General features: G+C 43.1%; 1 protein-coding gene across 1 annotated transcript; it reads right to left on the bottom strand.

The window, feature by feature from the left end:
- Nucleotides 1-7769: 7769 nt before the first annotated feature.
- LOC309816696 (developmental pluripotency-associated protein 3-like) lies at nt 7770-8264 on the bottom strand (the record flags this gene model as incomplete). Its single annotated transcript, XM_082644483.1, has 1 exon — nt 7770-8264. One exon carries the CDS (start codon nt 8262-8264, stop codon nt 7770-7772), a length of 495 nt encoding a protein of 164 aa, XP_082500609.1.
- Between the last annotated feature and the right edge of the window lie 2886 nt (nt 8265-11150).

Raw genomic sequence — 11150 nt, 5'->3', positions numbered from 1 at the left:
ACAGTGGCTGTGTCCTGATAAAACACTATTATGGACTCTGAAATTTGAATTTCATATAATTTTCACGTGTCACGAGATATCATACTTCTTTTGATTTTATTTTCCCCCAACCATTTAAAGATGTAAAACTATTCTTAGTGGGCTGAACACAAACAAGCTGCAGAGCAGACTTTTTAGTCTTAGGGTGGCTGACCTCTGTTTTAAGGGATTTGTTTTCCAGATTTTGAACTTCTTAAAAAGTTTGATCTCTTTGAGAACTGGTGGACAAGTTTATCTTAATTCTGAGATCTGCTCCCACCCTTTGTAAAAGATAGTTTCATGTTCTCCTTTTCCCCTGACTATCCTCCTTACAGTGTGTATGTGTGTGTGTGAGTGTGTGTGGGTGGGGGGAGGGGTTTGGTAAAATTCTCTGAGGCCCCAAGTACAAGTACTGTTGGAATTATTAGGGGAGAGTATTCTATGACAATCAATCAAAGTGCCCAAAGTGCCTAGACTTGTCTCTTTCTGATTTAATTTTGTGTGTGTGTGTATATATTATATATATATATATATATATATATATATAAAATATATACACACACACACCTGTATATGTACCATAAAGATACATAAAGATATATGTACATATAATACATATATATCTATCTTTCTAAGGCTGAAGCATGGCTTCAGAACCAGGGTATTTGGCCTCTGTTGGCACATTATGAATTCATACACAAAGTGGAGACTTGGGAGTAACTTTCCCTCTTCCATACCTTAATTATTATCAAAGGATGAAAATCTTTTGCGGCAGTGAACCTTGACAGTAAAGCAAGCTTCCAACCCTGATCATGTTTTCCCCTACAGGTTTACAGATGAGCAATTATTTTCAGCTCTTCTCAATACTCTTCCTTAGGATTTGGAAATAAACTGAGAAAATAAATGAATTTCAGGTCAGAATAAGAAATCCTTTTGCAAGTCAGATGGTTTTTGCAATCCTTGATTTCCACAGAATGGAAGGAGGGTCTAATCGAGTTGTCAGTAGATAGATCATTAAAAATAATTTTTGATGATAGGTCACTATGCAATTTCAGTTATCTGTCATCACATCACTGTAACAACACTCCTTTTGTTCCCATCAACTTCATTAACTGAAGAAGGTTTCTCAGCACTTACAGCCAGCCCTGTGCTGGTAAATGTGTAACAATAGGTTGGGGGAGGCGGGTAGTGCTAATTTGTACCATTGGCCAATTTCTGTGGTGTAAATACTCCCCCAGGGCTGATTTCAAGCTACCAATGTGATGTCACTGAACGCAGAGTTGGTTAGAGATGAGCAGTATTTCTACCACACAGACACAATAGTTGAGATAATATCAAGAGCATAAATAACAGTAAAATGTAGGGAAATAACGAGTAAGTGATGAGTTTTGAGTACTTATTTCCTTTGTTTTAAATACAGTTCATTTAACTGTAAGTTTATATGATTTAATTTTTAGTAATCATTATGTGTTACAACTACCCACAAAATTTCCCCAAATTGAACCAGTACAAGCTGGCTTTGGCACACCACTGTTTGACGGCAAGAAAAAAAGAAAAATGGGCATAAAATTATTGCTACAAACCTGTCTCATTCTAGCACAAGCAATATTCATTCAGGGATATTTGACTCATGGAGCGGGGAACCTTACTTTTTGTGCTAATTATCTAAGTTTGTAGGACAGGTTTCACAAGTGTATACATATGTCAAACGGTATGCTTTAAATACATATCGTTTATTTTATGTCAGTTATATCCTTATAAACAGTTAAAATTTTTGTAAAACCTTTTTTTGAATTTTATTTTATTTATTTTTTTATACAGCATGTTCTTATTAGTTATCCATTTTATACATATTAGTGTATACATGTCAATCCCAATCTCCCAATTCATCACACCACCCCCCACCACCACTCCGCCACCACTTTCCCCCCTTGGTGTCCATACATTTGTTCCCTACATCTGTGTCTCAATTTCTGCCCTGCACACCGGTTCATTGGTACCATTTTTCTAGGTTCCACATATATGCATTAATATACAATATTTGTTTTTCTCTTTCTGACTTACTTCACTCTGTATGACAGTCTCTAGATCCATCCATGTCTCTACAAATGACCCAATTTTGTTCCTTTCTATGGCTGAGTAATATTCCATTGTATATACGTACCACATCTTCTTTATCCATTCGTCTGTCGATAGGCATTTAGGTTGCTTCCATGACCTGGCTATTGTAAATAGTGCTGCAGTGAACATTGGGGTGCCTGTGTCTTTTTGAATTATGGTATTCTCTGGGTATATGCCCAGTAGTGGGATTGCTGGGTCATATGGTAGTTCTGTTTTTAGTTTTTTAAGGAACCTCCATACTATTCTCCATAGTGGCTGTATCAATTTACATTCCCACCAACAGTGCAAGAGGGTTCCCTTTTCTCCACATCCTTTCCTGCATTTGTTGTTTGTAGATTTTCTGATGATGCCCATTCTACATAGTTTTTCAATAATCATTAGCGAGTAACTAGCAGAAAGGATTGAGGAGTGCTAAGTTGAGACAGTGAGTGGAAACTCTTCTGTAAATCTATCCTAACTTTCTGAAATTAAGAAATTAATCTCAACTAACCATCAAAAAAAAAAAAAAAAGAAAGAAATTAATCTCTGCTTGTCCAAGTTCTGAGAATCTCTCTGAAGGCATCTAGCATGTTTGAATGTAGTTATTTGTGAATTTGTGGGATTTTAAACTGTGCTCCTTGAATTGGGGATAAAAGTACGTGGATGGTCCCTACTTCTGTTGGGTATGTGTCTCTATGTAAAGTTTTCTGGGGCATAAAATTTGAGTCTCTCTTCAGATCCACAAAGAAGTCCTGACCCCCGAAGAGTTAAAAACAATTTGACCGGAACCTGGGCCCCTTTAAAAAGTTCTAATAGGTTTTTTCTTGGCTCTCACAAAACAAAATGCAGTAGTCCAAGGTTTGTAGAACTGAACTGAAGTCCCCAATTCCCTGCACCAGACTGAGACGCCAAGCTCAAGAAGCTATGACCAATTCTGTGCTTAATGACCCACCTCCAAGGCCTCCTCCTCCAGGAAGCCTTTGCAAATCCCTCATTCTTTCCTTCTACCTCTCATCTCTCCTTCCCCTGAGATAACTTGTATTTCATCTGTCCCTCTCCTTTGGCAGACATCCCTTTCTCACTCGTGTTAGAGTTAGAAATTAAGATCCCAGGCTTCAGGGTCAGAAAGATCTGGGCTGTAATCCTGGCTGTGTGACCTGGGGTAGGATACTTTACCTCTCTGTGTCACAGTTTCCTCATTTGTAACTTGGGAGTTGTTATAGTTCCCATATCATGAGTATTGAGAGTATGGTTCTTAGCACATACCTTGCACATAGATGTTACCCGTGGTTATGATAACAGAGGTCTACCTGTGAGAGTCTCGAGTTGGGAAGCTCCCTCCCCAACAGGTCTTCACACACAGTAAACAACAGGGAATCATGTCACTATTTTCAGAACATCTGAGAGAGTGAGTCATGGGGCCTTCTCTCTCCCAGAATGGCACCAACCCTCTCTGGTCTTCTTTGCTCCATGCAAATCTCTCTTCAGCTCCAGATAATGACAACCTGGGGTTTCCAGAGGCTGTGGAATGTCCAGCCACTGCCTTGCATAACCACAGAAACTGGAAACACTGGGCTCAGAAGGATTCTCCCAGCCCATTCAATCCAACAGCACTCCCATTGTGAGACAGGAAAACCAAGGCCCCCACAGTGAGTCAGCATCCACAAGGTATTTTAAAGAATTCTCAAAACAGCCCTCCCCTCTTTCAGTCACTCTTTTTCCTTGCTTTGCTTTACTTTTTTTGTCATAACACTTCTCTTACCTGACATCATATATTGATCCTTTTTCTTGTCTATCATCCACGTCAACTCCAGACATAAGCTTCACAAGAGCAGGGGTATTGTCTTGTCCACGGAGAGATCCCTACCACCTTGCCCAAGATCTGGCACAAGTGGATATTCGGTGACTCTTTGCTCTTTGCTATGTGGATAAATGGATAAATGACATTTGAATGTTTTTCCACAGGGGCTCAGACATAGAAATTCACTCATTTGGTCATTTATGTAATAAACTTTTTTTTCTTTTCTTTTTTTTTGGCTGCGTTGGGTCTTCGTTGCTGCGCGCAGGCTCTCTCTAGTTGTGGCGAGTGGGGGCTATTCTTCGCTGTGGTGTGTGGCCTTCTCATTGAGGTGGCTTCTCTTGCTGTGGAGTACGGGCTGTAGGCGCGTGGGCTTCAGTAGTTGTGGCACGCAGGCTTAGCTGCTCCGTGGCGTGTGGGATCTTCCCGGACCAGGGCTCAAACCCCTGTCCCCTGCATTGGCAGGCAGATTCTTAACCACTGCACCACCAGAGAAGTCCTGTAATAAACACTTGACGAACATCTTCTATGTGAGAGGCCTTTTGAAAAACCATGGTGGATGAGACCCCATCTCTGCTCTTAAGCAGCTCCCTGATTAGTGAACAGTAGCTACCAGGGGCCAAGAACATACTATATGCCAAGCTCAGGGCTGGCAACTTTATATGCATCTTCTCCGTGTTAGTGCAATGCTTCCAAGTGCAGGGAGCAATGTCTCACTCAGGACTCCTTAAGAAAAAAGGGCTTGGGGGTTATTAGAGGGATATAGGGGGGCCAAAGACGGAAACTGAAAGGAAGATATCAATAGCTGAGGTGATTCCAGGGGCTGGCAGACTTATCTTCAGCTCTTGAAGCCTGCCTGATCTTTATTTGAGGGTATCTCCTCTTCCTGGATGTGTGCCTCTGTCTCTTTTACTGACTTACTGGCTCTCTATTCTAGTCTGAATTTGGGGGACAGCCAGTCTGATTGGCTTGGCCAGTAGCCTTCATTGTCTCCTAGAGTGAGAGCTTTCAGGTCAGACCACTTCTTGGATTACTAGTGGGTCTAGAGGGTGAACATCATCTAGCTTCTAACATATCCTGAACAGAGGGTTTGTTTAGTTAAAAGGGAAGGTTGAACATCATCCTCACTCTGGCCCTGTAAAGTAGTATTACTTCTATTTTACAGATGAGAAAACAGGCTCAGAGAGGAGAAATGATGGCAAACCTGTAACAAAGCTGCCCTGGCTGACCTACAAACCCACCATTGAGAAATACATGCTGATTGCCCCTGAGATTTGAGGGTTGTTTGTTATGCAGCAACAACTGACTAATACACGATTGAAATCAGGTTTCATTGATTCTGTCTCACTGTGTTGTCCCACTGAGTTTGCAGCTCTCATTCCTGTTCTCCCCGCAAAAACATCTTTGAAGTATACTGTCCCCAAGGGAGCAGAGAGGAAGATGCTAGAAAAGAGGTTGAGAGATTGGTCCCTGAGAACCTCCTGCATACTGCTTCCCCTGCAGTCCCCTACTCTGACAGCTAAAGAAAGACACAGATGTTAATAATTCCAACCATTCACAGAGTGTTATGTAGTTCTTCAAAGAGATTTCATCTAGGTTATTGCATCTATACACCCCAAACAGTCCTAGAGGGTAGCCAGGGCTGGTGTTACTATAACCATTTAAAAACGAAAGCTCGGAGAGATGAAGTGAGTTTCCCAGGTTACAAAGCTTTCATCTAAACCCAGATCCCTTGGTTTCTATCCCTGGGCTCTTTCCACAACATCCTATTGCTTCTGAGTCCTTGATAGAGAGCATCCTCTGAGTACTTAGATGTGGTTGGCTTAGTGCCATGTGATTCACACCCGGCAGCGCCAAGGGCTGGAGTGCAGCGCAGAGAGCAGGGCACTTCCATCCTCAGCCCATCACCTCCCTTCACCAATCATTCAGCTCAACTTTCCATTTTCTCCCATCTCTCCTTGTTTACATGAGATCTTTTTCCCCAGCCTCTAGCCACATCTGGTCAAGGCAGAAATAGCACAATTATTTTCTAGATGCCACAGCAATCAGAATCTGCTCTTCGCAAACAGCAAAAGCTATTGGTGCAACAGAAGGTAACAGAGCAGGGAGGTAAAGAGCCTCGGTGGAAGCCTGGCTTGGCCATTTGATTTATCACATGGGCGATTTACATACCATGTCTCGAGTCTGTTTTCTCCTTTAATAAACGAGAATTATTGTGTGATGACATAGGGACTGGTATAAATGTGCGGACACATCCTTGTCCTGGCTAACTCCACTCATCTTTCAGGGGTACTCCTTTCATACTACTTCCTCAAACAGACCTTCCCCTGAGGCCAAATTATGTTCCTGCCCACATTCTTTTACATGGCTTCTTTTATCATATTCACTGCAATTTATCTTTACTCAATTATTTCTTGATTTTCCTGCTTTATTGTGTATCTCCCCCGCTAGATCAGAAGATCCCTGAAGGGAGGAACTATGTCTGTTTTGGATACCTATAGGCTAACACAGTGCTTGCTACATAGTAAGCACTCAATAAATATTTGTGGGGACTTCCCTGGCAGTCCAGTGGTTAGGACGCCAGGCTTCTACTGCAGGGGGCCTGGGTTTGATCCCTGGTCAGCAAACTAAGATCCCGCAAGCTGTGTGGCACGGCCCACCCCCAATTTTTTTGTTATTAAAAAAATAATAAATAAATATTTGTGAATGAGTGAATCTGCCCCCCTCTTCCCATCCCTCCCACCTACCCCCACCCAGCTACCCCACTCACCTCCCAGGGGTGTTGTAAGTTGAAAATAAATTGTAAGCTGTCAATTCTTGGTCAAGGGTGATGGTGTAACCTCTGTTCCCCGCTCTGTTCACTCAGATCCTGCCACACTGGCCTCCTTGCTCTCCCGTGAATATGCCAATCTCATTCCTGCCTGAGGGCTTTGCACTTGAGTTCCCTCTAACTGGAATATTCTCCCCAGATATCCAGTTGGCTTCATCCTTTGCTTCAGCCAGATCTCTGCTTAAATGCCACCTCTTCCGGGAAGGCTTTGCTGACTGCCATTTCTGAAGTGACAGCTCTCACCCTCCATCCTCTACTGCCTCTGTCCCCTGACCCCCATTTTTGTTCATAGTGATTCTCACTGCTTGATGTTCAATTTTACATTGTTGGTTGACTTTATTGTCTCTCTCCTCCATGAGAAAATAAATTCTACGAGGGCAGAGATTTTCTCTTTATTCTTTTTTGGCTGCACCGCACGGCTTGCAAGATCTTAGTTCCCCAACCAGGGATTGAACACACGCCCTCAGCAGTGAAATGGCAGAGTCCTAGCTGCCAGGGAATTCCCCATTTTATTCATTTTTTTTAATTCATTCCCCATTTTATTCATTTCTTTTTTTTTTTGGGGGGGGGGATAAGTATTATTCATTTAATACATAGCCAGCAAAGACAAGTCTAAACTAAGAAGAATTATTTTAAAGGTACTCAAATGTCTCAAATTTTAATAAGATCCTCTATAAACACATTTATTTGCTACTGAAAATTGAAACAGCACATCAAAAATTTTTATTGCAATTCAACACGCTGTTCTAACAATGCTGTGGCCAAGCCACCCAACCTGGTGTTCTTCACTTTCCTTCCACACAAGTTAATTTGTTTCACAAAGTGGAACTAAAATATATTCAAGTCATTCAAATGCAAGCTACATAGATTCCTTATAAGTTACTGTATTAAGGTAGAAAAGAGATGCAAGAAGAAAAGACTACACAGAACTTATAGGTTATCAAAATGTTGGTACACAATCTTTCCCAAGCTTCATAATGATCCTAAAATTACCAGCACGAAAAAATAGTACAAGGATAAAGTTTATGATTCCTTCGACTCCGTGTCATAATTACTGTAATACTTATTGTTGTCATAATTCTCATAATTATCCTCAGAAGTATCTCTATGAAACCGGCAAAAACGACAGCTACATCTAAATCTTTGCCCTCTTGACTGAATCTCAACATCATTCTGCCATGGTTCTCTTTCAGAGTCAGACCGAGGAACTCCTTTGCCGTAGCGTTTTTTAATGGATTGAATCAGCTGTTCCATCTTATCTCTCCGATCCGTTAACAGGGTCCTCACCCCTCTCCTATAGGGTATGTTTTCACCAAGTAACCGCCCAGTTGGTTGAGGTAGACATTCTGGTAGAATGAATGGCAATTTGATACTAGGGTTGAGCGTCAATTTACTGAGGTTCTTTATCAACACTTCAGACATAGGTTCAGAGGCAACTGGAATTGCCTGGGAATTTTCATCGATGGACATTTGAGGAGACTCCAGGGTCCAGGTTGGGTTAACCTCAGATGAATCCATTGGGAGTCTTTTCACAGCTTGAAGCTTCTCCTAGACCTTTGGGTTCCAGTGGAAGGTGATGCTTTAGACTCAAATTGCTACAAAGTAGCCTGGAAGAACTATAGAGCTGAGAAAGAGGGAGAAAAATCCAAGCTAACACCGTGGTGAGAGAAGTATCCAACCTCTTATTCATTTCTATCTGTATACTCAGACCGGTTCTTGGCACATAGTAAATGCTGAATGAATGTTTATTAAATGAATGATTGAATGACTGAGTGAATGAAAACGAAAAGGAAAGTGAAGAAAACATCTTTTCTTCTCAAAATAAAGCCCTGAATCCTTCAAGGTCAGAGTAAGGAGCAATTTCTAGGGAGGGGCAGAGAGTATAGTACACGGTGGGGTCAGAAAACCTGAAGGGCTGGGGCAACTGTTTCAGAAAATCTCACTTCTCTCCAGGGTTTCTTTGGCCTGGGTAACCAATCCCTGGAAAAGAGTTCTTGATTCAAGAGAAACAACACCCTCTGCTCGGAGGCCCAGCCACCCACTGGAATGCTTCGCATTGTCCATCCTCCACAGAGAGGTGATTTGTAGAAACCACTGACCACTGAGCACAGAGCACAGAAAACCAGTTCCTCGACCCCCTCTGGTGTAAAGAAGTGGGAGGCTGGAGTGGAAAGATTAAAGCTCCAGAGGCTTCTTAACTCTGATCATTCCAACTGACAAGACCAACCACACCTCAGCTGTATACTGAGCTGAGTCCCTTCTTTCTCTGAGCCTCAGTTTCTTCATCTGTAAAATGGGGAAAATGTATATATCCACCTCCCCAGAGCTGTTGGGATGATAAGATCATGTAGTTGAAAGCTCTATGTAAACTGTAATGTCCAGTGCACTTTCTATTGTGCACTGGGAAGAGGTATGTGTGGAGTCAGGCTAACCTGGGTTGGAGTTCAAGCTCTACCACTCACTGGCAGTGTGGCCTTGGGTAAACTGTCCTTTTCCTCAGCCTCAGGTTCTTCATCTGTTAAGTAGCACCATTCGTTGTACCTACAATTCACAGGCTTGTTTTGGAAATTAAATAAAGATTAAATGGGGACTTCCCTGGCGGTCCAGTGGTTAAGACGCCGGCTCCCAATGCAGGGGGCATGGGTTCCACCCCTGGTCGGGCTGCTCAGCGTGGCCAAAAAAAAAAAAAGAAAAGATTGGGCTTCCCTGGTGGCGCAGTGGTTGAGAGTCCGCCTGCCGATGCAGGGGACACGGATTCGTGCCCCGGTCCGGGAAGATCCCATATGCCGCGGAGCGGCTGGGCCCGTGAGCCATAGCTGCTGAGCCTGTGCATCTGGAGCCTGTGCTCCGCAATGGGAGAGGTCACAACAGTGAGAGGCCCGCGTACCGCAAAAAAAAAAAAAAAAAAAAAAGAAAAGATTCAATGAGATAATATGTGTCTGGCACACAGTAGGTGCTCAGCAAATATCCTTCCCCGGAAACAGAGGCACACGCAGCCCTTAAAGCAGTGGAGGTAAACAAGGGTTCTCAGTTCAGAGGAAAAAACAAGCAGGCAATGAATGAACTCTGTCTGGTTTCCCTTCTAAGAGAGTGACTCACTGGCCAGAGCCCAGGATGATCACCAATGCAGAGGACAGGCAGCCAAATGCTAGCCTCCCACGTGGAGTTTCCAAAAAATGTAAGCACAGAGTTGCATAAGCTGAGACACGTGTCTCCCTTAAGTGTTTTCCTGCAAACCTTCCCTGAAAAAGATCACGGAGCGAAGGTTGTAGGGCAGCCTTGGGGAGGAAGAAGGGAGAAGTGGGGAGGGGGGGAGTGTTGGAGAACTCAGGGGTGGGATGGGATTAGGAAGAGAAGGTACCACATTTACTGAGCTCCTATTATGTGCCAGGTAGTAGGAGCTCACTCTGTCTGTTATCTACTTAGATCCTTGCCATAAATCTGAGAGAACAGCTATTACCACTCCCACATTCCAAGGGAAGAAATAATAACAGTAATTAATATTGCTAATGTTTACATAACACTGACTACATATCCGGCAGTGGGACAATTCCCAACACACATTTGATTCTCAGGAAAGCCCAGGACATGGGTAATATTCTGACCCCCATTTCATAGAGGAGGAAACTGAGACTCAGAGAGATAAAGTAACTTCCCTAAGGTCACCCAGTAAAGACAATAGTAGAGCCAGTGTTCAAAGACAAGAAGGGTTCCAAAGTCCATAGACCTCTAAGAGGGCATTTCCCAAGGGATTTACGGGGGTGGATCTAGAACGTGACCCCAGCAGGAGTTGTCTTTATGTGCTCACAGTGGGAGCCCAGTGTGAGAGTGACGTCAATGACCAAGTGACCAGAGGCAGTCTCTTCCTCTGCGCCCAGAGGACAGTTTGTCCCAGCTTGTGGCTTTTTGTCACTCTGCCTCTGACACAAAGTTTAAAATTTCATTCATAAGTTTGAAAACTACAAACTTGGCAGCGTGGGAAAGGCCCTTGGAGATCAGATATTTTAGTCCAACCCACTCATATTACAGACAGGGGAAGAAAACCCTGAGGCCCAAAGAGAGCCTTGGACATGGCAAGGTCACAGCACAATTTTCTGTTAGCAGGAGAGTTAGTTTGAGGTCAATTACAGATCATCTTGTTCTGTAATTATCAAATGCGGATGTTCCTCTGAATCACTTGGGGAGCTCTTTACAGATTTCTGTACTCTGCTTCTGGAGATTCAGATTTCGGTTTGCAGCAAGGCTTGGGAATCTGACTGTATATGTTCCTCAGGTGACTCAGATGGCTCAGGGCCATGGACTGCATTTGGAAGTTGGAGTCCAACGAACCTCTTTGATTTTATAGTTTGGGATACTAAGATCCAGCGTGGGACTTGCCCAAGGTCACATGGCAAGTCGGCGGGG

Source organism: Mesoplodon mirus (assembly GCF_964341445.2).
Source record: "Mesoplodon mirus genome assembly, chromosome: 15".
In the NCBI taxonomy this organism is placed as follows: Eukaryota; Metazoa; Chordata; class Mammalia; order Artiodactyla; family Ziphiidae; genus Mesoplodon; species Mesoplodon mirus.
This window is presented reverse-complemented; position numbering and strand designations above follow the sequence as displayed.